The 27,158-nt window shown below is 46.9% G+C and overlaps 1 protein-coding gene across 6 annotated transcripts in view; it reads right to left on the reverse strand.

Moving 5' to 3' along the window:
• Positions 1 to 27,158, reverse strand: part of sec31a (SEC31 homolog A, COPII coat complex component) — an 82,042-nt gene that overhangs the window by 47,291 nt on the left and 7,593 nt on the right. For all 6 annotated transcript variants that reach the window (XM_073065019.1, XM_073065016.1, XM_073065013.1 and 3 more), the window contains exons 2-10: positions 21,424 to 21,513; positions 18,947 to 19,070; positions 17,002 to 17,200; positions 13,154 to 13,249; positions 6,525 to 6,665; positions 4,541 to 4,683; positions 3,587 to 3,686; positions 2,333 to 2,494; positions 1,399 to 1,551 (exon numbers count right to left, since the gene is read on the reverse strand). In XM_073065019.1, the coding sequence (XP_072921120.1) occupies positions 1,399 to 1,551; positions 2,333 to 2,494; positions 3,587 to 3,686; positions 4,541 to 4,683; positions 6,525 to 6,665; positions 13,154 to 13,249; positions 17,002 to 17,200; positions 18,947 to 19,070; positions 21,424 to 21,502 (1,197 nt within the window). In that variant the 5' untranslated portion in view covers positions 21,503 to 21,513. The remainder of the gene's footprint in view (positions 1 to 1,398; positions 1,552 to 2,332; positions 2,495 to 3,586; positions 3,687 to 4,540; positions 4,684 to 6,524; positions 6,666 to 13,153; positions 13,250 to 17,001; positions 17,201 to 18,946; positions 19,071 to 21,423; positions 21,514 to 27,158) is intronic.

Here is a 27,158-nt window from a genome sequence, read left to right on the forward strand (position 1 = left end):
AAACTCGCCCCATAAATGGAAGGGGAGTTCTGAAGTAAACTGAGGGAAATCTAAAATGGAAGGTTAGCACTGACTGAAATCAAATTGCATTAAAATGGTTGTTTCACTACTGCTCCAGTAACTGTTCAGTAGCTGAGTGTTCTGCATGAAGGTCCCAATTCAAGCTACAAAATGCCAAACTCGGTAGGTGGTGAAAACAGCTTATGTGGGCTCTGCTCATTAATTAGAAATCAGAGGGAGATACAGTACAGAAACAGGCCATTCAGCCCATTGAGGACACACTGACCATCACTCACTCATCTACACCATTCCTACATTAAGGTTTCAAAGGTACATTTAATGTCAGAAAAATGTGTACAATCCTGAAATTCTTTTTCTTCACAACCATCCACGATAACAGAGGCATGCCACAAAAAACTGAATGGCAGTTAGAACCCCAAAGCCCCCCAACTCCCCCTCCCACACTTAAGCAGCAGCAAAGCAACAATCCCTCCCCCCACCAACAAAAAAAAGCATCGGCGCCCCCACCGAGCACTCAAGCGTGCAGCAAAACATCAATAAAGACACAGACTTGCAGTTCCCTGAAGACTACTCATAATTCGACACACCACAGGCTCTCTCTCTCCCCAATAAGGGAAAAAGAGGTGTCCCCGTTTCACCCATTTATTATAGTTCCCACATTCTGGCCCGATTCTACACACCGAGAATTTCACACGGCAGCCAATTAACCTACCAAACTGCACATCTTTGGGCTGAGAGAGGAAATCAGAGCACCCAGAGGGGACCCACAGGGTCACAGAGCGAACGTGCAAACTCCAGACAGACAGCTCTCGAGGTCACGGGATCTCTGGCGTGGTGAGGCAGCGGCACTACCAGCTGCGCCCACTGTGTCGCCCTGGACAAGCGGAGCTGCTCGTTCCTGGCAGCCGATGAGGATCCCAGGAATCAGGTGAAGGGGGGAGCACCCTTAATGTGATGGCTCCGGCAGTCAGATTCTGCCAGCGTTTGCTGCCCCACATCACACACAAATCTTCTCCAGCAGAAGATTTTTATTTATTGAGATTATGGCTTATTGAGAACTGTGCCACCCAGAAATCCCCCGATTTAATTCGAGCCTAATCATGGGACAACTTACAATTAACCTGCCAACCGGAACGTCTTTGGACGATGTGAGGAACCCAGAGCGCCCAGAGGAACCCCACACCGTCGTGGGGAGAACATACCAACTCCTTCCCGGCAGCGGCGGGAATTGAACCCGGGTCGCCTGTATTGTAAAGTGTTGTGCTACGCTATCCGCTGGGGAACAACTAGAGACATTAGATTCATGGTCCAGAATGGAGCGAGGAGAGCTGGAAAGTTCTAAGTTACACACTCTGTCGTAGATTACACAGAACTTACAGCAAACGTAGCTCCCACGGGACGGCGGATCCACTTGGGTGGCTTCTTAAGAGGCAGCACAGTACTGGGCTGAGTGATGGACTGAGGGAGCTGCAAGGGAGGAAGAGCCTGTCCCGTACCAAATGGATCCAAATTCCCAAAGGAAGCAGAAATCTAACAAGAGAGGGAGAGCATAAATGAACAATTAAGAGACAAGGAGGGGTCAGGCAGGAATCCAGATAGATGCTTACACCCGGATCTTTGCTGAATCCTGTATTGATAATATTCTCACTGTGCCTACAGTGCCTCATCCATTCTAGATGCAAACAGACGACAGTTAGTAGCAGTGACGGGGTTTGCATGTCTTGCTTGGGCAAACCAAACAGCTCACTCACTGGTTTTCACCTGCAGAGTGTCTGTTACCTGTCAATTAAAAAAACAATCTCAATGCAGTTATGAAAGTCAGCACTGAGGTGCAACCCAGGTAGGCAGAAGATACGATGAAAGCTGAGACTAGTTTACCCACGTCCTCATTTGGGGAAATCTCAAAAAAAGATACCAACAGCAGCAAAAAAAATCCTGTCAACCTTATGGCAGATCTTCAAGAATCCAACCCAAAAGTTTTTACAGCAAGATATGAATGTTGCAAATGTAAGACTCATCACAGTATGGTGCAGGCTGAAATGAATAAATACAACCCACTGACAGAAGATTGCACATGAACATTGACGAGCTGCTGTTAAAAGGCCCTTGGCCCGACTGCTGGTGTTGAATGGCCTTACGGAAGCTCACAATTCTGCATCAGTCAGAAGACAGTATCTACATTTTAGCTCTTGGCTGAGTGCTGAAGAAGCTTCCACAAATGCTGATGCAGTATCTCCGTGATGGAGCAAGTGGCAAAGCACACATTAAATGGGAGAGGTGTCCCTGCTGGCTCTGCACAATATTTACTTACGCTGTCAACCTGCTTCTGCCTTTGTGCATCCAGGTTCCCGCCCATTAGCGAGTAGATGCTGATGTGGCCGTCAAAAGCTGCGGCGGAGAGGACAGCGGGATTCCTGGGGCACCACTGAATATCAAAGCACCACTGAGTCGCTGTGGGCAGTTCGTACACAACCTAATCACAGCCAGGAACAAGAAAAACAAGAGTAAATCACAGCAAACATTGTTCGTATTAAAATCATACAGTATACTTTTGATTTCTGATTTCACCATTGGTGTAAAAATAGAAAATAACTTGCAGGTGTGTCATCGCAATGCCCGAACATCTATAGCTTTGAATAGTGTGTGCACAATGATAAGAGAGGCTTGAATCAGGAGATTCCTCAGAACATACTGAAATGTGGATCCTGTGGTCTGTTTAAAATCATTTGGAGATGAGGAAATGTGAATTCAGGATGTTCTTAAGCAATTCAGCATGTTACATTATTCTGTAAAAAGACTGTCAATTGAATACATGATTCTAAGTTCTTATTTTTGGCACAGATTCCTATGCTGGGCTCCAAATAATTGCCTACGGGCCTTTTATGTGGAAATGCACTGTCAAAGAGAGAAAGTGAGATTTTTAAAAAATCTACATTGTTACCAAAGCTCTATCGGACACTACCTTAATACAGAAAAAAACAAAAAATAAGCTAGCATCTAATAGAGCTTTTGAGACTACATAGATTTTTTAAAAATCCATTACATTCTCGCTATGGCAATCAGTTTCCACTTAAGAGGCCTGCAGTCATTTTTTCAATTATTTATTCATTTACGGGATATGGATGTCGCCAGCCAAGCCAGCATTTATTGCCCATCCCTAGTTGCCCTTGAGAAGGCGGTGATGAGCTGCCTTCTTGAACCACTACAGTCCCTGAGGTGTAGGGACACGCACAGTGCTGTTAGGGAGGGAATTCCAATGACAATGAGGGAACAGCGATGTGTTTCCAAGTCAGTGACTTGGAGGGGGATTTCCGAGTGGTGGTGTTCCCAGGTATCTGACGTTCTCGTCCTTCTAGATGGTAGTGGTCGTTAGAATGAAAGAAAAGTTCTGTAAAGTGGACATTTTTCTGATTTGTGGGAAGGAAATTGGGACAGTTTGAGGTCAACCTCAGAATCTAATTTTCACCTTACTGACGTGAAAAGTTGTTTTTGACTGCATGCAGTGACCTAGCACTCAGAGACCCCACCCCACTGCGGAATCACCGAAGCGGCCAGCGTGACCGACCTCTGCAGTGTTGGGGTTCCAGCAGAGCATACGGTTGTCCTTGCCACAGCTCAGCAGCAGCTCGGGATCCGCCAGGCTCCAGGCAATGGCTAAAATTCCTCTGCAAAACAAAGTCAATTCACAACTGTCAGCAAGGGTGAAATGCTGCCACTTAAAGAGAGCCTCACGACTTTAGTTACATTGTGCAGTCTTCCTCTCTCGCGGATCATCCAAGTACACACTTACACCAGATTCGGGCATCTTCTCGGAGCTCGGCCCAAATTACCCTCCTGCGCACGACATCCCATCCAAAATACTTGAATGATTCTCCCAATACCACTGAAAATTCTGGCATGAATAGTGTGTCCAAGGTCTGAATGGGGCTCAAACATACTGGGGGGGAGGGGGGCAACTGCCTCAGAGTAATACCTGAGAACCCTGAGGACAACGAAAGAAAATCAGAAACAAGCCTCCCTCCATAGTGGAGAAGAGTCGCTGCCTTGGATGCTACTGCACTGACGACAACAGAGAACCGACAGCCCTTTGTGGCAGGCCCAGTGAAGGTAGTGTAGCCACATGTTGAGTGAGATGCCCACAGCTCCGAGAAACATAAGTGAGCACTGTATCAAAAACAGGGCCGCGAAGAGATAAATGCAAACTAGGCCGATGCATCACATCCACTGAATTCCAAAGAACGTGTGGGATTAACTGGCCTCTCCAAATTGCCCCTCGTGCATAAGTGAGCAGCAGAACCTGGAAGTTAATGAGAGTGTGGGGAGAACTGTGAAAATTAACAGTATTGCTGTGGTGTTCTGTAAGTGGGTGGCCAATGGTAGGGTTCTGACCTGTCTCCTTTCTGCCAAGTTAACCAGATATGCTGAAAATAAAAAGGACACCTTAAGTAATTAGATTTTTAAAAAAACAAATGGGATTGCTCAGCAGTATTCTCCGTGGGGCTCGGACACGAACACCTACCTGGTGTGGCTTTCCAGTGTCCGCAGAGGAGACGTCGCAAACCGCAGATCCCACATCTGAATCACTGGCATTCGGTCATCCTCCGAGGCCACAGCTATCTGCGTAGCGACGTCGGGATGCCAGGCCAGGCCTGAGCAGTGCATCTGCCGGCAGAGGACAGAACAGTCACACAAGATGGCACATCAATTGTGGCAGCACTGAGCACTGGTGACTTAAAATCCAGGCATTTCCAGGTTGGGGAGGTGGGGGGCAGTGTGCCAGGAAGGACGGCCAAAAGGAGAAAGCACAGCAAGCCATGGGTGAGAGGACAGTCAGGGGAGGGAGGCTGGGAGAAGAAAAGGCAGGAGTACTCTAGGGAGGGGAGGCAGGGAGAGCGTGAGGAAATGGAGGTTGTGTGATCAAATTGGAGGCCACGGAAGAGAAACAGAGGCGGCCAGGAAGGCAGGTTTGGGATGAAATGGGACGAAGACAGCTGGGGTGGTGAGGGTGTGGTGAAGAGTGACAGCACAGGGAAACCCAGCCAGATGGTGGAAGGGGAGAAGTTTGGAGCAATGGGCAGGGTAGGTACTATGGGAATTGTGCCAGCCCACAAGGGTTGCACAAATGCGAAATACTGTCAAGCACTGGTGGTTCAGTTTACTTTACTTTTTCAGCTGATAGAAAAAGCAGAGAACCAGAGAAATGCAGGAGAGGGAGAACCAGCAGCAGGAAGTATTGGGTACAGCTTAAGAAGGTGATCAGACTCCATTCTAACATGCACACTGTCAGAGGTGTCTACGGTCTGCGATTTCATCTAACAATAAAATCCACTGTCTTTCAGCAGTTATTTTAAAGACTGTCTCTCCTACTGATGTGTGTGTGATTTGTACACACTCAGTTGTGTACATTAGGCTGGAGGAACGTTGTTTCAGTTGGTGGTAGAATGCCAGAAACTGAACACAAACTTGAATTTCAACTTGGACTCTTTTAAGCGTGTGCCTGTCAGTGTAGAATCAGTTCAGGGTAGTGGTGAAGGAAGTCCAGCACGTCAGTTCAGGAGACTGATGGTTGTAAGGTAGTAGCTGGTGGTGAGGGGCCTGAGGCTTTTGCACCTCCTACCTGACTGTAACAGTGAGATTGTTATCTGTTACCTGACAGAAACTGCCCAAATGCTTTTAACAACTGTTTACATATGTTCTCATCTCTTAGAAAGGGAAAAATGAGTTGTCCCGTTTAAACTTAACTAGTTAGATGATTCGAGTGCAGGAGCAGACGCCTTGCTTTGGAAGATCCGATGGAGAAGAGTGTGTGCTGTTGCCTCCTTACCCCAGGAAGGGCAACAAATCCATCAACATACACATGAAAAAATGCCAGCCAACGTCATCAAAAATGACACGTGCAGTAGCTGCTGGCATAGCATTTAGCCCACAGATGAAGGGCTGCCTTTCCGTGTTCACAGGGAGCACTATTCACTGGTCCTTTTCAGTCGACCACTGTAAGCATACTCTCTGAATTCCCTGGACCCGAGATACTCAGACTGAAGTACCTCATGAGAAGTGGAAAACTGTTCCAATCTACTCCTGCCAAAAAGAAATACATTGCTCACATCTGCTTGAGAACAAACCCCCAGCAGGCAGGGAACAAGATCAGATCGTGAAAACTGATTTTAACACAGAGCGCTGCTCAAAAAGGTCCTGCACCAGTAATCGTTTGCCCAAAAATGTTAAAATGCATTCATCTTTAATGCATTTTGATTAAGACCGACTTTCTGCGTCTGTTAATTGAACTGTGCTGAGTGGCACAGTAGCACAGTGCACTTGGAGGCAAGAGGAAGAGTGACAGACACAGTACGTTGAGAACTGTTCGATTTTATCCCAGAGAGCACCCTGGGGAGATGCGCCACTGGATCACAGCATCGTTCTCACCAACACAACACTTAATATTCTTTGCTGCAATTAAGTCACCACAAGAGCTGGCCTAATGCTTCGCCCGGAAACCCACTTACGCGGTTAGTGTGGTCGCTGACTTTCAATATGGGCTCATTCTTCCGCAGGTCCCAAACAACAGTGCGGCCGCTGGGAGTCGCGGAAGCCAGAATATGCTGCACCTGTCTGTTCCATGCAACGCAACTGACGTCCTCAAGTGGCTGAGAATAAACATTGATTACGGGTAAGTACACGACACACATCACCAGTTTGAATATCATCTAGAATTCTACATTAGCTTATTAATCAGAAAAGGAACTTCACTCAATAAAACTGTACTCCTTTGCAATTCAGGTGCACAATGAAAGCACGATGAAATCACCCAGGAGAGATTTGTTTTGATTATTTAATAACATCGGTATCACCCCAGCCACCCCGACTTCAGTCACCGAGCAGCCGAGATCACCCCGACTTCAGTCACCGAGCAGCCGAGATCACCCCGACATCAGTCACCGAGCAGCCGAGATCACCCCGACTTCATTCAACGAGCAGCCGAGATCACCCCGGCTTCAGTCACCGAGCACCCGAGATCACCCCGACATCAGTCACCGAGCAGCCGAGATCACCCCGACTTCAGTCAACGAGCAGCCGAGATCACCCCGACTTCAGTCAACGAGCAGCCGAGATCACCCCGACTTCAGTCACCGAGCAGCCGAGATCACCCCGACATCAGTCACCGAGCAGCCGAGATCACCCCGACATCAGTCACCGAGCAGCCGAGATCACCCCGACATCAGTCACCGAGCAGCCGAGATCACCCCGAATTCAGTCACCGAGCAGCCGAGATCACCCCGACTTCAGTCACCGAGCAGCCGAGATCACCCCGACATCAGTCACCGAGCAGCCGAGATCACCCCGACTTCAGTCACCGAGCAGCCGAGATCACCCCGACATCAGTCACCGAGCAGCCGAGATCACCCCGACTTCAGTCACCGAGCAGCCGAGATCACCCCGACATCAGTCACCGAGCAGCCGAGATCACCCCGACATCAGTCACCGAGCACCCGAGATCACCCCGACTTCAGTCACCGAGCACCCGAGATCACCCCGACTTCAGTCACCGAGCAGCCGAGATCACCCCGACATCAGTCACCGAGCAGCCGAGATCACCCCGACTTCAGTTACCGAGCAGCCGAGATCACCCCGACATCAGTCACCGAGCAGCCGAGATCACCCCGACATCAGTCACCGAGCAGCCGAGATCACCCCGACATCAGTCACCGAGCAGCCGAGATCACCCCGACTTCAGTCAACGAGCAGCCGAGATCACCCCGACTTCAGTCACCGAGCAGCCGAGATCACCTCGACATCAGTCACCGAGCACCCGAGATCACCCCGACTTCAGTCACCGAGCAGCCGAGATCACCCCGACATCAGTCACCGAGCAGCCGAGATCACCCCGACTTCAGTCACCGAGCAGCCGAGATCACCCCGGCTTCAGTCACCGAGCACCCGAGATCACCCCGACTTCAGTCACCGAGCAGCCGAGATCACCCCGGCTTCAGTCACCGAGCAGCCGAGATCACCCCGACATCAGTCACCGAGCAGCCGAGATCACCCCGACTTCAGTCACCGAGCAGCCGAGATCACCCCGACATCAGTCACCGAGCAGCCGAGATCACCCCGACTTCAGTCACCGAGCAGCCGAGATCACCCCGACTTCAGTCACCGAGCACCCGAGATCACCCCGACATCAGTCACCGAGCACCCGAGATCACCCCGACTTCAGTCACCGAGCAGCCGAGATCACCCCGACTTCAGTCACCGAGCAGCCGAGATCACCCCGACTTCAGTCAACGAGCAGCCGAGATCACCCCGGCTTCAGTCACCGAGCACCCGAGATCACCCCGACTTCAGTCACCGAGCAGCCGAGATCACCCCGACTTCAGTCACCGAGCACCCGAGATCACCCCGACATCAGTCACCGAGTAGCTGAGATCACCCCGACTTCAGTCACCGAGTAGCTGAGATCACCCCGACATCAGTCACCGAGCAGCCGAGATCACCCCGACATCAGTCACCGAGCAGCCGAGATCACCCCGACTTCAGTCACCGAGTAGCTGAGATCACCCCGACTTCAGTCACCGAGCAGCCGAGATCACCCCGGCTTCAGTCACCGAGCACCCAAGATCACCCCGACTTCAGTCACCGAGCAGCCGAGATCACCCCGACTTCAGTCACCGAGCACCCGAGATCACCCCGACTTCAGTCACCGAGCAGCCGAGATCACCCCGACTTCAGTCACCGAGCAGCCGAGATCACCCCGGCTTCAGTCACCGAGCACCCGAGATCACCCCGACTTCAGTCACCGAGCAGCCGAGATAACCCCGACTTCAGTCACCGAGCACCCGAGATCACCCCGACATCAGTCACCGAGCAGCCGAGATCACCCCGACTTCAGTCACCGAGCACCCGAGATCACCCCGACATCAGTCACCGAGCACCCGAGATCACCCCGACTTCAGTCACCGAGCAGCCGAGATCACCCCGACTTCAGTCACCGAGCAGCCGAGATCACCCCGACTTCAGTCACCGAGCAGCCGAGATCACCCCGACATCAGTCACCGAGCAGCCGAGATCACCCCGACTTCAGTCACCGAGCAGCCGAGTTCACCCCGACTTCAGTCACCGAGCAGCCGAGATCACCCCGACATCAGTCACCGAGCACCCGAGATCACCCCGACTTCAGTCACCGAGCAGCCGAGATCACCCCGACTTCAGTCACCGAGCAGCCGAGATCACCCCGACTTCAGTCACCGAGCAGCCGAGATCACCCCGGCTTCAGTCACCGAGCAGCCGAGATCACCCCGACTTCAGTCACCGAGCAGCCGAGATCACCCCGACTTCAGTCACCGAGCAGCCGAGATCACCCCGACTTCAGTCAACGAGCAGCCGAGATCACCCCGGCTTCAGTCACCGAGCACCCGAGATCACCCCGACTTCAGTCACCGAGCAGCCGAGATCACCCCGACTTCAGTCACCGAGCACCCGAGATCACCCCGACATCAGTCACCGAGCAGCCGAGATCACCCCGACTTCAGTCAACGAGAAGCCGAGATCACCCCGGCTTCAGTCACCGAGCAGCCGAGATCACCTCGACATCAGTCACCGAGCAGCCGAGATCACCCCGACTTCAGTCACCGAGCAGCCGAGATCACCCCGACTTCAGTCACCGAGCAGCCGAGATCACCCCGACTTCAGTCAACGAGCAGCCGAGATCACCCCGGCTTCAGTCACCGAGCACCCGAGATCACCCCGACTTCAGTCACCGAGCAGCCGAGATCACCCCGACTTCAGTCACCGAGCACCCGAGATCACCCCGACATCAGTCACCGAGCAGCCGAGATCACCCCGACTTCAGTCAACGAGAAGCCGAGATCACCCCGGCTTCAGTCACCGAGCAGCCGAGATCACCTCGACATCAGTCACCGAGCAGCCGAGATCACCTCGACATCAGTCACCGAGCAGCCGAGATCACCCCGACTTCAGTCAACGAGAAGCCGAGATCACCCCGGCTTCAGTCACCGAGCAGCCGAGATCACCTCGACATCAGTCACCGAGCAGCCGAGATCACCCCGGCTTCAGTCAACGAGAAGCCGAGATAACCCCAACTTCAATCAACGAGCAGCCGAGATCACCCCGACTTCATTCAACGAGCAGCCGAGATCACCCCGACTTCAGTCAACGAGCAGCCGAGATCACCCCGACTTCAGTCACCGAGCAGCCGAGATCACCCCGACATCAGTCACCGAGCAGCCGAGATCACCCCGACTTCAGTCAACGAGCACCCGAGATCACCCCGGCTTCAGTCACCGAGCACCCGAGATCACCCCGACTTCAGTCACCGAGCACCCGAGATCACCCCGACATCAGTCACCGAGCACCCGAGATCACCCCGACTTCAGTCACCGAGCAGCCGAGATCACCCCGACATCAGTCACCGAGCAGCCGAGATCACCCCGACATCAGTCACCGAGTAGCTGAGATCACCCCGACTTCAGTCAACGAGAAGCCGAGATCACCCCGACTTCATTCAACGAGCAGCCGAGATCACCCCGACTTCAGTCACCGAGCAGCCGAGATCACCCCGACATCAGTCACCGAGCAGCTGAGATCACCCCGGCTTCAGTCAACGAGCAGCCGAGATCACCCCGGCTTCAGTCAACGAGAAGCCGAGATAACCCCAACTTCAATCAACGAGCAGCCGAGATCACCCCGACTTCAGTCAACGAGCAGCCGAGATCACCCCGACTTCAGTCAACGAGCAGCCGAGATCACCCCGACTTCAGTCAACGAGCAGCAGTATGCAGATGCCACTTATTTATACAGGTGGTCAGGTGCCAAGCTCCAAATCATCACTGACACATTTATTTACACCTACAAGAAGTTGGCATTTTACCAACATACCAATTAGGAGAAGGAGTAAGACATGGCCCTGTTCAGCCTTTCAACATGATCACAGTTGATCCCCGAAGCAAAGGTCACCTACCAATCTGCTCCAGCTTAATCCCACTCCTCAGTAATCAAATTCCATTATGAGACACTGAACTACTTCCCACATCTCAGGAACTACCTCTCAACAAAGGCAGGCATCAACAGTAAAAAGTTACCATTGGTCTTTGTGCACCCGTACAAACTTTGGAAATTCAAAGCAAAAAGTGTTTGAAGATCAAGACTGACATAAAGCCATACCGGGGCTGACTGCTTCCCTCCAGTGTGCTCTGAGGCACAGAAGAGATACCACCAATACCACAAAACCTTCCACATCAATTGGCAGAATACACAACATGGAATTCTCCGGAATTCATGCCGGAGAGGTGTTTGAGCTAGTGCATGGCACTGCACTGCAATCTTCAGAAACATTGCCAGACAATTGGAGGAAGTGTCATTAGAAGAACATTTTGCAGATAGTGACTGTAATTCCAAGCTTTAAGGAGGACAAGGACAGACTGGAAATTAAGGTCCTGAATTGAGGGAATGCTTAATGAAATATGTTTACACTTCATTTAAGTCCAATGAACCAGGGTTTACCATCTGCAGGTAAATCTGCAAGAGACCAATGAGACGCACTCTAAACTAGAGTGTTTCCATTTGAGTGGAAGGTAAGTTTAGCAAGCAAATTCAAGGGTTGGATTGGACCAAGTGTGTAAGAGAGGGGGGTGAAGATGGACTTTTGTAAAGCTTTTAACAAGAGTGTATGAGATCAGTGGAAGGAGAAATCGATGTTCATGCCATCAGATTGGAGACAACCTAGACGGAATACAAGGTGTTGCTCCTCCACCCTGAGAGGGGCCTCATCGTGGCAGAAGAGAAAGCCGTGGACCAACATGTTGGAATGGGAATTGGGGATTGGAATTAAAATGGTTGGCTTTTGAAATTCTGTTTTTGGCAGATGGGGGCGAGATGCTCGACAAAACTGTCTCCAATTTACATTGGGTCTCACCAAAGTGGAGGAGGCAGCATCGGGAGCACTGGACAGAATGGGCGATCCCAACAGATTCACGGGTGAAGTGTTGCCTCATCTGGAAGAACCGTTTGGGGCCTTGAATGGAGGTGAGGGAAGAGGTGAATGGGCAGGTATAGCACTTAGACTGCCTGCAGGGTTAAGTACCGGGAGGGAGATTAGTGGAGAGGGACGAATGGACAAGAGAATCACGGACTGAGGGATCCCTATGGAAGGTGGGGGGGGGGGGGGGGGGGGGAGTTAAAGATGTGTTTGGTGGTAGGATCCTTTTGGAGATGGCAGAGATTGCAGAGGATGATGTGTTGGATTTAGAGACTCATGGGGTGGTCGGTGAGGGCAAGAGGAACTCGATCCTTGTTAAGGCAGCAGGAAGATGGGGTGAGCAGAGATGGGCGGGAAATGGAGGAGATGCAGATGAGGATAGCATCAATGGTAGAAGAATGGAAATCCTGTTCTTTAAAGGAGGAGGACATCTTTGATGTTCTCAAAAAGAAAACCCTCATCCTGGGAACAGATATGACGCAGATGAAGGAAATGCGAAAAGGGATGGCATTTTCACAGGAGACAGGGTGGGCAGAGGTATAGTCAAGATAACCGTGGGAACTGGTAGGTTTATAAAAGATGTTGGTTGACAGTTTGTCTCCAGAGATGGAAAGAGAGAGATTGAGAAAGGGGAGGGAGGTGTCAGAAATGGACCAAGTGAATTTAAGGGCAGGGTGGAAGTTGGAGACAAAGTTGGTGAAATTGACGACCTCGGCATGAAGCAGCACCAATGCAGTTGTCAATGTAGTGCAGGAAGAGTTGGGGAGCTCTTGTGTTGAGTATTCAATAATTTAGTACAGTGGGGCAGGCAACACCAAAGTCAATTCAAGCATTACATTAATACTGGGGAAGGGACGGTAACAATAGCTGCACCTCATAGTTAACAAGGCAACTGTAAGGCAAGCTGGATAAACCATCGTCCACAGTATGTGTCCTTGCTGACAGTGAACCAAACAAAGGGAATAACTTTGATGGGATGCATTCCATTTGAACTGATTAGATACTGCTGCTTTGAAAAATACACTATCACAAGTAAATTACCTTCGGTTTCCGAGAGAAGAAATATTTTTATGTCCATTTTAAGATAAAACCAGCAAATGAAAAGTTGCTCAAATATAAGGAAATGTTATTTAATAAACAAACCTGACATTTTGGTCCTGGTGTCATCGGTGTATCAAAATTATTCAAATCCCAGATGTAGATCTCAGACTCATTGGCTCCTGAGGCAACAAGGTTATTCTGGTCAAAATGAGAGATTAAAATATTAAGTGTTCAGGAAACAAAATGTTCACAAATACTTAGGAAAAAGATGTAAGACAATGATTTTGTTTAAAATTGGGAAATATCTGAAATGACAGCAAAGTTGAAACAAAAGATAAACATGTTCAGACCCACTGGTGGTTCTTGTTTGGATTACAGTTATCAAGTATTACACTGGACAGCCAGCCCATGCTGTTCCTTTTATTTCGGATTTAACAGCTTTTCTCGTGTGTGTGCAACTTGGCGTAAATACATCTTACTCACTCTTTCCTGCTACAGACCCAGCTAGATGAATTGCAGATGTGGACAGGAGGTGCAATTCTACAAATTAATTAGGTCAGAACTACGGGAGATTTATTTTCAGAAGCAAAGAAAACAAGAAACTTTGCTTAAGATTAACAGTGGAGGAAACAAATGATATAGTAAGAAGCATCTGAGAAAACAGGTTTAGGGTTAAGGTTTCACAAACTAGAGAAAATCTGCAGATGCTGGAAACCCAAGCAACACGCACACAAAAAGCAGCTGACCAGGCAGCATCTATAGAAAAGAGTACAATACATCTTAGATTATTTTTTAAGCCAGCAGCCTAGTTTTGAAATTTCCAACTTCTTACTCGTTTCTTCATGGCCTCACCCTAAGTCTAGACTTGTGTCAATGACCATTTTTTTCACTCTGCCTTTGACGAATATACCTTTAATTCCTGGATCTCGGCAATGGAAATCCAAATGATCTTGCACTTCATTGTTCACCTTCTCTGTAGCTTTCTGTTTCACCCTGTTCTACCTCTGTGTAATGATTTGATCTGCATGAACAGTGTGCAAGACAAGCCTGGTACATGTTACAACAATCTACCGTTACCTTTCATCTCGCTCTCTCTTTGCTTGTAAAGCCACCTCAGGGACCAAGCCTTCAGTGACCTGTTCTTGTGTCCTCTTTGACTCAATACAAGTTTCTGGCTATACAGTGCTTTGATATGCTTTACCACATTAAAGACGTTACGTAAACCTCACGTCATTGTCCACACAATGATCATCGTATAATATCCTACAGCAACCAGTGTTTACTCATCTATTGTAGATTTGGTTTCTTTCAAACCAACACAATGGAAATACTCCAATACCTGTAAGGTACTTTGTTAAAGTCTGGAGCTTATGAAAATTGCCACAAATCCATCGACCTTTCTTCCTTTCTTGCTTCCTGTGCCAGCAGGAGACTAAGTTCACACATTGTCTCCTCTCCACTTAAAGTCTTACCTCCCCATTTCAAATCCAACAAAATCATTTTTCTCAATTTTTAAAAATCTTTTTCCCCACTTGCAGTGTATTCCTAAGGATTTTTTTTCTATTTTGTTTTAACAGTATTTGTTAAGAACATTCTGACAGGCTGCATCACTGTCTGGTATGGGGGAGGGGGTGTTACTGTACAGGACCAAAAGAAGCTGCAGAAGGTTGTAAATCTAGTCAGCTCCATCTTGGGTACTAGCCTACAGAGTACCCAGGACATCTTCGGGGAGCGGTGTCTCAGAAAGGCAGCATCTATTATTAAGGACCCCCAGCACCCAGGGCATGCCCCTTTCTCACTGTTACCATCAGGTAGGAGGTACAGAAGCCTGAAGGCACACACTCAGCGATTCAGGAACAGCTTCTTCCCCTCTGCCATCCAGTTCCTGAATGGGCACTGAACCCATGAATGCTTTTTTAATCTATATTATTACTGTTCTTTGCACGATTTTTAAACTATTCAATATGCCTATACTGTAATTGATTTACTTATTTAATTTTATTATTTTCTTCTTTTTCTATATTATTATTATTATTATTATTATTTCTATTGCATTGAACTGCTCTGCTAAGTTAACAAGTTCCACGACACACGCCGGGGATAATAAACCTGATTCTGATTCTGACTCTGAAATGCAGTCATTATCCATACAGATACGAAAGCAGGTTACATCTTTCTGTGCTGGAAGCTTTTGACAGAACGATGTACAAGAGTGACAGATTTTTCTCCAAACTCAAAAGCGAGGTGAATGAAAGGCCAGGTGGTGAAAACAAACAGACCCAACAATAGAACCAAAGGGGGCAAAGAGTTTAATGATCTGTAAACTGTTCAGTATAAAGTGATTTGAGAAATCTGTGAGTTAATGCAGATATAGAGAAAGAATAAAGAGCACTTTGGGATTAAAAGGTAAAGGAGAAATCTATCTAAAGATTAAGTTTGCACCAACTTCCACTGGACAAGTGCAGCAGGAGTAAGTGCTGAAGGGCAGAACTACAGGTATAACCACGGGAAAGCCCTTCAACCCAACTCACTCATGCCCTCTGATGGCATTTCAGCCATATCACTCTCACTCATTTCCATCCTTGTGCCTGTCCAAATGTCATAGTTGTACCTGCCTCTCTCACATCCCTGGCAGCTTGTTCCATATATCCATTACCTTCTTGGTGAAAAAGCCCCTCAGGACCCTTGCAAATCTTTACCCTCATACCCTAAACCTTTTCCATGCCATGGACCCCTACCTTTGACCGATGGGTCCACAGACCCCAGGCTGGGAACCCCTGCTTTAAACACTATGCCCTCTAGTTTTAGTTTCCTCTACCCTGGGGAAGACTGCGACTACCTACCCTATTTATGGTCCTCATGAGTATCAATAGAAGAGATTGCCTAACATCAGAGCTCTGCTGAAAGTGTCCACCTTGGGAACAAGGGCATGACCTTTAACCCAAAGAAAATTTCAACTTTAGAGAAGTTTATTTGGAGAATTATGGGCAAACTCCCCTGACCCTCCATATATCATCAAACACCAAACTTCCTGTGCAGGTGGGCAACAAAGACAAATCGTGTAAATGTGGCCGAGACACCAGGATACACTGCTCAATGAGGCCTATTGCGGGCTATTGACCCATCTCATTGAAAAGGTAAATATGAATCGCAGATAAAGCATACGTGTTTCTACTGGGGGCACCACCTTCCAGCCACATTCCGAAGGCCCATAGTTTGGTAGCTTTTTATTTTGAGTTACCGCACGGTAATAGGCCTCTCGCTGGGCTGCCCCATTACACCCACACTAACCTATACGTCTTACGGGAGGAAAACGGAGCCTTCACACGGTCACAAGGAGAACATACAGACGGTGGCAGGAATTGAACCCAGGTCACCAACACTGAAGTGGCCTTACGCTAATCGCTAGGCTATTACTGTTGCGTGTACCGAGGGGAACAGTGAAAAACTTTGTCGCGCACGCAATTCACTTCCTCGCACCCTCCTTCGGAAATCAATGCACACTGCTGTAACCAGGTTTCTGTTGAGCAGATCTAAAGCCCAAAGTGAGACCTGAATCTAGCACCAATGATTCAGGAGTCACACATCGAAGCCTGTGCAACTAAAGATGCCCAAGAGGTTAAAGTTCAGCCACATCCTGGAACTTGGCACAGGCACTGCTGCACTTAGTAAAGGAAGAGGAGGTGGATAAAGAAGAGTGACCAGACAGTAACCAGCAGATTGTATCTGTAGTGGAGCTGATTATAACTGTAATCAGTTTAATCAATTTATCTGCAACGGGTTAAGCACAAGTAGGGGAAAGCTTAGAGAACAAACTTGTTCTTCCCAAAGGTGATTTCCCCAGTTAATGCCATTCCTCATTTTCAGAATAAAAAAAACACTCCTTCACCCCAGGTTTGTTGAAGTAACAAGTAGAAAAGATGACATTTTTAATTTTTTTACCGAATTACCTGAAAAGGATTAAAATCGAGAGCTCTGACTGGGCCGCTGTGACTATCGTTCTGGCCGATCACAACTCCCTCTCCTCCTGCAATAATTTCAGATGGATTATACAGAATGATGTTCCCATTTTCTCCACCAGCCACGAGGACACTGGACACCAGACCCTCAGATGCATCTCCATGGGTGCCCCAAATCAGCTTGTGGTACCTGAAGAACAGACAAGGGCAAGTATACATTTTAGCACATCGCAGACTAGCTCTGGAAAAAGATTAAATCACAGAATGCTGGAGGAGCTCAGCAGGTCAGGCAGCACCTACGGAGGGGAATAAACAGTCGATGTTTCAGGCCGAGACCCTTCATCGGGACTGAAAAGGAAGGGAGAAGCCTGAAAGAACATGGATTCTCATTCTGGCTTCTTCCCTGTTCCTTTCCAGCCCTGATGAAGGGTCTCGGCCTGAAACATCGACTGCCTATTCCCCTCCATAGACGCTGTCCCACCTGCTAAGCTCCTCCAGCATTCCGTGTGTTGCTCTGGATTTCCGGCATCTGCAGAATCTCTTGTATTCCGGAAAAGGTCATTAACCTGAAACAGTAACTCTTCTTCTCCTGCCACAGGTGCTACCCAACCTGACCAGGTAGGTCGGAAAGGGATTTGGGCAGTGAGAGAGCAGGATGGTAAAGTGAACAGACAAATGTGAGGGGAAAGGACAGGTGAGAACAGGGGGTGGGGAGGGGGGGAGGAGGTTGGAATCCACTGTTTTTTAAAATACATTTTATAAGATATTAAATGAATTAATGTAGGACTAAAATTGTAGCTTAATCATAATTTGTAGTATTTTAAACTCATACATTTGTCACCGTGCGTGGTGGTTTGCCCCACTCACTGGCAGAAAGCGGTATAGCAGCTACACTAACAGTATATCACCCTGCTCGTTTTTCATTGGCTAAGTGTTGGCACATTACCCATGTGATGTAACTGTGCAGCCGTTGATTGGTTTACTCTTATCTAAGGAATTTCTGTTATCTGGATTTTAAAGGTGATGGGATTTTCAGAGGCGCCATTGTTTCTTTCATTGAATCTATTAAATCACTGCCTTGCCTCTCAGCTCTTCGATTAGTTTGAAATGTCTATATCTTTGTTAAAACTTTAAAATAAAATATCATTAAGAATGAAAACTCCTTGCTATTGTTCATCCCCAGAAGGCAGGGTGCAGAGGTTCAGAGGTACACAAGGGGTAGACAGGGTGCAGAGGTTGAGAGGTAGGCCAGGGGTAGACAGGGTGCAGAGGTTGAAAGGTAAAGGGGTAGACAGGGTGCAGAGGTTGAAAGGTAAAGGGGTAAACAGGGTGCAGAGGTTGAGAGGTAAATGGGTAGACAGGGTGCAGAGGTTGAGAGGTAGGCCAGGGGTAGACAGGGTGCAGAGGTTGAGAGGTAAAGGGGTAGACAGGGTACAGAGGTTGAGAGGTAAAGGGGTAGACAGGGTGCAGAGGTTGAGAGGTAAAGGGGTAGACAGGGTGCAGAGGTTGAGGGGTAAAGGGGTAGACAGGGTGCAGAGGTTGAGAGGTAAAGGGGTAGACAGGGTGCAGAGGTTGAGGGGTAAAGGGGTAGACAGGGTGCAGAGGTTGAGAGGTAAAGGGGTAGACAGGGTGCAGAGGTTGAGAGGTAAAGGGGTAGACAGGGTGCAGAGGTTGAGGGGTAAAGGGGTAAATAGGGTGCAGAGGTTGAGAGGTACACAATGGGAGTAGAATCCAAAGGGTCAATATTAAAAAAAAGTAAAATGTAAAACCCATGCCCATTGGAGTCAGCTCTCCAAAACATAATTTCACAGATGACTTGTTGAACCACTGATTTCCATGCAGGGCAATACTGATTGGAAAAGGACTCCTCCTTCCCTGGTCGAAAAGTCATTCAGTCTACCTTGACAAACAAAACACATTCATGATTTTTATTTACCTGTGACTGGACGAGAAAGTACCACAGGATTTCATGTCCAGGGTCGCATCGGCTAGGTCCAGCTCAAAGATCTCCAGGGAAGCGTTGGTGCTGAATGTCGCATCCAGCTGCTGGGCTGAGGTACCTGATGTCAACAGTAATCCACAACGGAACAGCTGAGCATTCAACTGAGTGATCTCAACAACACTACCAACACACAGTAACACACCCAACACCGTAAATATTGCTTTAAAGTTGCTGGACATGAACCATTTCTGACATTGACAAACATCAATTGTTGTCAGCAAATATACGTACACATCTATGCAACCAACTGAAAACTATTTCCTCCAGTAACTCTGCCCTAAAAAATCCTACATTTCAAATTCTCACTCCTCACTCTTTGCTCGGGCTCACTGCAACCAGAAAATAGCCAGAGGTCCTCTCAGAAATCTTAAAATATTAGTCCTCTCTACAAAGAATGTCACTTGATTATTAAGCTTCAAGTTATTTCATAACAGATATGATAGAGAATATATGCATTTATGCCCAAATCACATGCAATAAAAATATTATTTTCTAGGGAAAGGTAACTCGAGTTATTCTAGAGTTTGAAGCACGTTAACACACAAGTAAAACCAAATGCCAAGGGGCAATCGTTTTGTTACAGACAATTGTTTGTACATGGAACAGACCTTCAATTTATTTGCATGTAGATGTAATTCAAAAATATGTTGTTCATAGAGAAAGATGGCATCTTGGGGGAAAATTAATCTAAGGAAATTAGGCTTGAAGCGAAATCTAAAAGACTCCAGATTGTGAGACCATTAATTTCATCAAAACTGTCCTGTATACAAATGGAATCACAGGAAAAGCTGGTGTAGCTGGCAAATAGTGAAAAAATTCAGATCCTTAGAACAGACTTATGCTCTAAACGTGAGTAGGACTCCTACATACACCGTATATGACCATTACATTAGACCACAAGATATCAGACACATTTGTCAGAGATATTAAGATGATAAGACTGTTGAAGTTTCTGTCCCATTCTAAAAAAAAGTTAAAAATGTGAAACTATTATGTACTTAAAGCAAAGATTCTTTTGCTCAAGTTATTTCTGCTAACTTTAATGTGAAATTCCCACTCAAAATGATTCAGTTTGGACAATGCTACAGTAAATATTTCACTAGGGGCCTCTTTTTCTACAATGATCAGGTGAGGGGTGCAGAGAACAGTGGGTGGAAATGATAATTAAATTGACTGAACTACTTTGACTGATTAAAGCAAATCATTTCTCATTCTGTAATTTCAATGGCCAAGGTCAGAGAGATATAAATTCATATCGACACTGATCAGAACACGGCCAATCAGTGTTTGCCTTTCTCGAGGGTGTGCCAAGTCTAACGACAACTGTACTATGCTCCATTTAGGAACACTTAGAGAAGCTGAGTCACATCAATTAACACACACATATTAGGGTTTGCTTGATCACTCTACATTCAAAAGCATTTGCCAGCAGGATGGTGAGAAGAAATGAAAACAAGGGCTCTACCCCCAAACATTCCAAGATCGATATCGTAATGCAGTAATTATAATAACCCCCTCTTCACAATTACAAATTTTTCAAGGAAGAAAAACTTTAATCCCTCCCTAAACTGTTCAAACTGCATGGTCGACCCCGAAATGGAACAGAAACCATTCTTGTACAAAGGGTGAAAACAAGGCAGCACAAAATAGAAAAAGACTGTGAGGGGGTGGAGAGGGGGAGAGAGGAGAGAGAACACAGACACGGGCCCCCCTTCAGCCCATTTAATCCACATTGAACACCGGCTATACGTCTTACACTTATCCCAACATTAATCTCACTTTTTATTCTTTCGAGTCTTGGCTGAAATGTCAACTCCATAGACGTAGCTTCACCTGCAGAGTCCTTTCAGAAGTGTGTGTGTGTGTGTGTGTGTGTGTGTGTGTGTGTGTGTGTGTGTGTGTGTGTGTGTGTGTGTGTGTGTGTGTGTGTGTGTGTGTGTGTGTGTGTGTGTGTGTGTGTGTGTGTGTGGGCGCACGCGCGCGTGGATCTGTATTTCCAATAACTGCGAAATCTCTTGTGTTTTACTCTCCCATTCTCTTTGACCACACACCCACCAGCCCACCCAGATTTACCCACCCACCTGGGTGCAAATTCACCTCCCAAACCACACATTTTTGGAACGACGGAAGAAACCTGTACAAGGTCAGGATTGAACCCAGGTTTCTGAAAATTTGCGACACTGTGCCTCCCCCCCCCCACCCCCAACCAGGTGCCAGCAATAATACTTGCAAACAACTTTTTCTTAATTTAATTTGATTTTCACATTTTCAATTCCCACTAGCACTGATTTAGCTGAAGTCAGTGAATCAATATCATTCAGGTAATTCTATGTGCATAACCAGCTTTTTGTGAAATGCACGGAAGACTTGCGCAAATGAACTGTTTTCCATTCAACGTGCAACTCTCTTACCTGCAGCCAGGTAGATAGGGTGATGTTGGGACGGACTCCATGCCTGGATGGCGGTCCGGTTGATAACCTTCAGCTTCATTCTTGTTCAAACTGGGAAGGAAAGAGAACGTAGGGGTGGTGAGCGGGGTGAGGAAAGTCAGTTCTGGAATAAACAAAAAGGTAATACTAAAAGTATGCACTGATCCACAGAAACATTCAGTTCAGCACAAAATGAGCATCAGGGATGGAGCGTAGACTAGCACGGTTAACACTGCTGGGACTTAATAACTTACCAAGCATGCAAGGAGGACCAGGCAGAAAAATAAAACTTGGAAAACATTTTAAACTGCCTTTACTTCCACAGGTGAGTACAGCCTCCTCGGAGATTGTCTGGATGATTGCATAAATACAACGAATGACAGCAAAATACTTCCCTCTAAGAATGGACATCACAGCCAAGTTGGATTCTTTCCCTCACAAGATCAATATCCAAAAAGATCCTTGCAGGAATCAGAGTACATTTTTCAAATATTTGGTTACAGTAGTGAGTTGATGTGGCAGTCGAGTGGCAGTCAAAGAAATCAAAGATCTTTTTCGTGTATTCAGCACCATCACGTGATACTCATCAAAATCTGTTTATTTCGCAAGATGCTTTAGATCACACGTGGTTAGAATCAGATTCATTATCACTGTCCTGTGTCTTGAAATTCGACGTTTTGTGACAGCAGTACACTGCAGGCATAAAAATACTATCAATCACATTAGAGCAGGCAAATTGAGAGCAAAGTAGTGAGGTGGTTTTTGTGGGCCATTCAGAAATCTGATGGCGACGGGCAAAGAAGCTGCTCAGTGTGGGCATTTTCCAGCTCCGTTGATGAGGAGAACCGAGGAGAAGATGTCCTGGAACATGAGGGGTCTTTATGATGCCGCCTCTAACAGTTCAAGTACAAAGAGTTATCTTACCAGAATAAGGACCTGATAGATATCTTTAGGACCATGTGAAAGTCTGATACTGTAGATGCAGGACGAAAGGTCCAATTGCTGCCAGAGTAAGGGTGTGAAACCATGTGTTTAAGATTATCATAAATTTAAACAAGAGGGAATGCAAGAGAAGCTTATACTTGGCCCGTTGTTGCTCAGAATGTCAAAGTTGCTAAGGAATGGCATAGATTATATATGTCAAACTCAAGGCCCGCGGGCCAAATCCGGCCCGCGGTGGAATTATCTTTGGCCCGCAAGATAATATCTAATGACTATTAAAGCTGGCCCCAGTAATTGAAGCGCCTATGGCGTATGATATGGCTAATGCTGAGTTTATTCAGGTACCAGGTTTTCAGGGTTTTTAGTGTTTATTCGGCAGTCTTCTTCATAAGAAACGGAATTTGTAAAGTGAAACACTTTGTAGTTATAGCAGAGACTGAGACACATGAGAGCAGGCTGAAAAAACGGAGGCAACGAAAGCTGCGTTCGCACGCGTCCGATTGATCCGGCCCGCATGAAGCTGCATTTTGCTCAATCCGGCCCGTGACCTAAAATGAGTTTGACACCCCTGGATCATTTGGAGAGAGAGAAAGACGTTTTTCAAATCAGGTCAGCTCAAAGAAGGGGCTTTAGTACATGCATGAGCTCAAGACTGGGCTGAACATTCTTCACAAATGTTTTCACAAAAAAAATTTCAAATGACTTTGGATCAAAGTATTTTTAACAAGATATGCATTTAATAACTTTGAGAGAGGTTGAGAACCAAAATCTTTGGAAAAGGAACAATTTTTTTTAAAATCCAGATGGCTATTGCTTATATAACAGCAACAGGTCATTTGCAACTCAGAACTATTACAAAATGGGAGAGAAATTCTTTAAATGTAAACAATGCTGAGGAGTTATAGTAAATGGAAGAACGATGCTGAAATGCCACAGAAAGTACTTCTATTGTTTATTTCTTTAACTACGCAAAATATCAAACTACCTCCAAAACGGACATCAGAATTCCAATGTCTACTGTTTACGAAGTTTCATAATACTCTGACATTATACTCAAAAGTGATTCAAAGTCAGTAGTCATCACCAAATTGCTCTTCCCAGAAACTAAGGAAAATAAAAGTTTAGCCAGGAAAAGATGATCGTCTTCTTTCCAAATCAATCTCATAAAAAATCATTGCAAGAGTGTAATTTACTGTGAAGGAAAACCTTGCCAGATCCCCTCTTTTCAATATTTTAGCTGCTTCCAACAAAGCCTAGCGCATCCTTCAAGGACAAGGCCAGATTTGTTCTCCGCCTTGGAAGACGAAGAGCTGTAAGGTATAAAATTCTTACAGACACCACTGATTCATCACTGGAAGAATATTTCCCCTGGCCCATTCCTGAACTCGGAATCTTTTCCTGTACCGCAGGCGATCAGCAATTTAAGACTTGGATAAAGGAAAATTGAGATACTGGAGGTTTGTAAATTTTGGAAATTCTATACACTGAGACATTCCGCAGTTGATGTTGGATAGATACCCGGATGGTAATGTTGTCGAAAGATATAAGATCAGGATGGGGAAAAGACACTGATCTAGAAGTTCAGCCTCTCCCCTCCAATTATTGAGTGATGACAAAGCATCACCTAAGATTACCAAGGTCATTTCACAGCATTCACTTCCATAAATTCATGTTTCTTTACTATTTAGGAGGCTATTCAGTCCATCAAGGTGATACTAACTCACAGAATGATATCGTTACAGTTGATTTTCCCTGTTTTCTAGTCTCCCCACTTTCCTATCAGCGCTCCTCAGATTCCTCCGTTCACTTACACTAGGAAAACTTGCAGTGACCAATTTATCAACCAAACGAAGAGCAGGTACTGGAGTACTTGGAAAGAGCCCACAGAGCCACAAATAGAATGCACAAACTCCACAGAGTACGGTGGGCTAGCGTTGAACTTCAAGGCACCAGTGTCAGACCATTGAAAGAACCATATGACAGCTTTTAAACTAGCCCTCTATCTCAACCGGGTGCATTATAGGCCAAAGGTAGATCCAATCACAAATTCATTCCTAGAATTCAATCAATTCTACGAAGTATGATTCTAAGAGAATAACCAGAGGCATCTAGCAATTGTAATTTAGTTGCCTCACGTTGGAAGATCAATGTGGAAAATCAGCACTGGGAACTATGGATTGGTAACAACATCTCCTCACTGATCATCAGCACGGGTTTAGTTCAAGGCTGCTCTGCTCTATATTCAAACATGACTGTGTGGCTAAGCACATCTTCACATTCTGACACCACTGTTGCTGGACAAATCTGAGGTGGCGAGGAGTCAGTGTACAAGGGCAGACTAGAACACCGGGAGACTCGAAAGACCGCAGGTGCTGGAACTCCAGGTGTTCGAGCAGCATCTGCGGGCGGGAAGAAAGGATCGAAGTTTCAGGTCGGAACCTTGCATCAGGACTCCATCAGGATTGGACACCTGGTTGATCGTTGCTGCATGAACATCCTCTTGCTCAACGTCAGAGGCAGTCGTGGGAGGCCGCAGGGTTGCTTCGGTTGGTGAACTCAGCCGGGTTCAAGGATCAGAGGCTGAACAAATGCACCATGGTTATCACAGAGTTCATAAAAACAAGTGTGTCCCCACAAAATCCCTGGATAAACCATGAGATCCACAATCTACTGAGGGCCAGATCAGCAGCTCCTGGTCTGGTGACCAGACGAAATACACCAAGTCCAGGTACGATCTCCGGAAAGCCATTTCACGTGCAAATTGGCAATTCTGGACCAAACGAAACACTGAAGGAAGCTCGACAGCTGAGTCAGGGCTTGAGTACTGTCACCTCCTACAAAGTGAAACCAAGCGACATCGGTGACAACAAGGCTTTGCTCCCAGATGAGTTCAATGCCTTCTATTCTCACTTTGTGGAGGCACCTTCACAAACTCCCACAGCCCCCAGTGACCCTGTGATCTGAGGCCGATGTGAGAGCATCCTTCAGGAGGGTGAACCCACGGGAAGTATCCGGCCCAGACAGGGTACCTGGCCCAGTACTAATGACCTGTGCTGATCAACTGAGATCTTTAAAATCTCGCTTTGGCAGTCTGAGATACCTACCAGCTTCAATTATACCGGTGCCCAAGAACATGGTAACCTGCCTCAATGATTATCGTCCACTGTGATGAAGTGCTTCGGGAGTTTGGTGATGAAACATATCAAGTCCTGCCTGAGAAACGAATTAGATCCACTCCAATTTGCCTACCGTCACAAGAGGTCCACAGCAGATGCCATTTCATTGGCTCTTCACTCAACCCTGGAACATCTAGACAGACATCAGGATGCTCTTCATTGATCATAGCTCAGAATTCAATACTATCATCTCCTCAACACAAATCAATAAGCTCCAAGACCTGGGCCTCAATGCCCCCTTGTGCAACTGGATCTGAATTTCCTGATTTGTGGACCCCAGTCAGTTCAGATTGGCAACAACATCTCCTCCATGATCTTTATCAGCACAGGTACACCACAAGGCTGTGTGCTTCGCCCCCTGCTCGACTCACTTTACACAAATGACTGTGTGGCTGAGCACAGCTCTGATGCCACGTTCAGATTTGCTGGTGATATCACTGCCATGAACAGAATCAAAGGTGGTGATGACTCATCATGCAGGAGAGAAACTGAAAATCTGGCTGAGTGGTGCCACAACAACAACCTCTCACTCAATGTCCCCAAGACCAAGGAGCTGATTATTGACTTCAGGAGGAGGAAACCAGAGATCCATGAGCCAGTCCTCATCGGAGGATCGGAGGTGGAGAACTTTAAATTCCTCAGCGATGTGATTTCAGAGGACCTGTCCTGGGCCCAGCATGTAAGCGCCATTACAAAGAAAGCACGGGAGTGCCTCTACTTCCTTAGAAGTTTGCGAAGATTCGGCATGTCACCTAAAACTTTGACAATCTTCTATAGATGTGTAGTGGAGAGTGTATTCTCCAACTGCGTCACGGCCTGGTATGGTAACACCAATGCCCTTGAATGGAAAACCCTGCAAAATCAAGTGGATACACCACGATTAAAGTCCTCCCCACCACTGAGCACATCATCATCAGGAAAACCCACCATCCAGACCATGCACTCTTCTTGCTAATACCATCAGGAAGGAGGAACAGGGGCATCAGGACCCACACCATCACATTCAGGGACAGTTATTACCCCTCAACCATCACTGAACTGTTCCCACAACCTATGGTCTCACTTTCAAGAAATCTTCATCTCATATTCTCGATATTTACTTATTATTATTACTTCTTTCTTTTTTTTTGTATTTGCACAGTTTGTTGTCTTTTACACCACTGGTTGTCTGTCCTGTTGAGTGCAGTCGCTCACCGATTCCATTGTTTCTTGTATTTACTGTGACTGTCCACCAGAAAATGAATCTCAGGGTTGTGTATCGTGACAAACAAAGTAAATTTACTTTGAACTAAAGAGCTGATTGCTGACTTCAGGGGGGTGTATGTGGGGGGGATTGGTGGTGGAGAGAGTCAGCAGCTTTAAATAACGGGGCATTAACCTGTGTCCTGCAGGCAGACGTAATAGTGAGGAAAGCGCGCCAGTGTCTTTACTCTTCGGAGGTTAAGGAGATTCAGCTTGTCACCGAACACTCTCACGAGCTCTTACCAACAGTTGGAAGAACTCCGACTGGCCCCATCGTGGCCCGAATGCACGGAAACTGAAGAAGCTGCAAAGACTGATGGAATCTGTCCAAAAAGCCAACACCGGTGGCTTGTACAG

Source organism: Hemitrygon akajei, chromosome 13, assembly GCF_048418815.1.
Source record: "Hemitrygon akajei chromosome 13, sHemAka1.3, whole genome shotgun sequence".
Lineage (NCBI taxonomy): Eukaryota > Metazoa > Chordata > Chondrichthyes > Myliobatiformes > Dasyatidae > Hemitrygon > Hemitrygon akajei.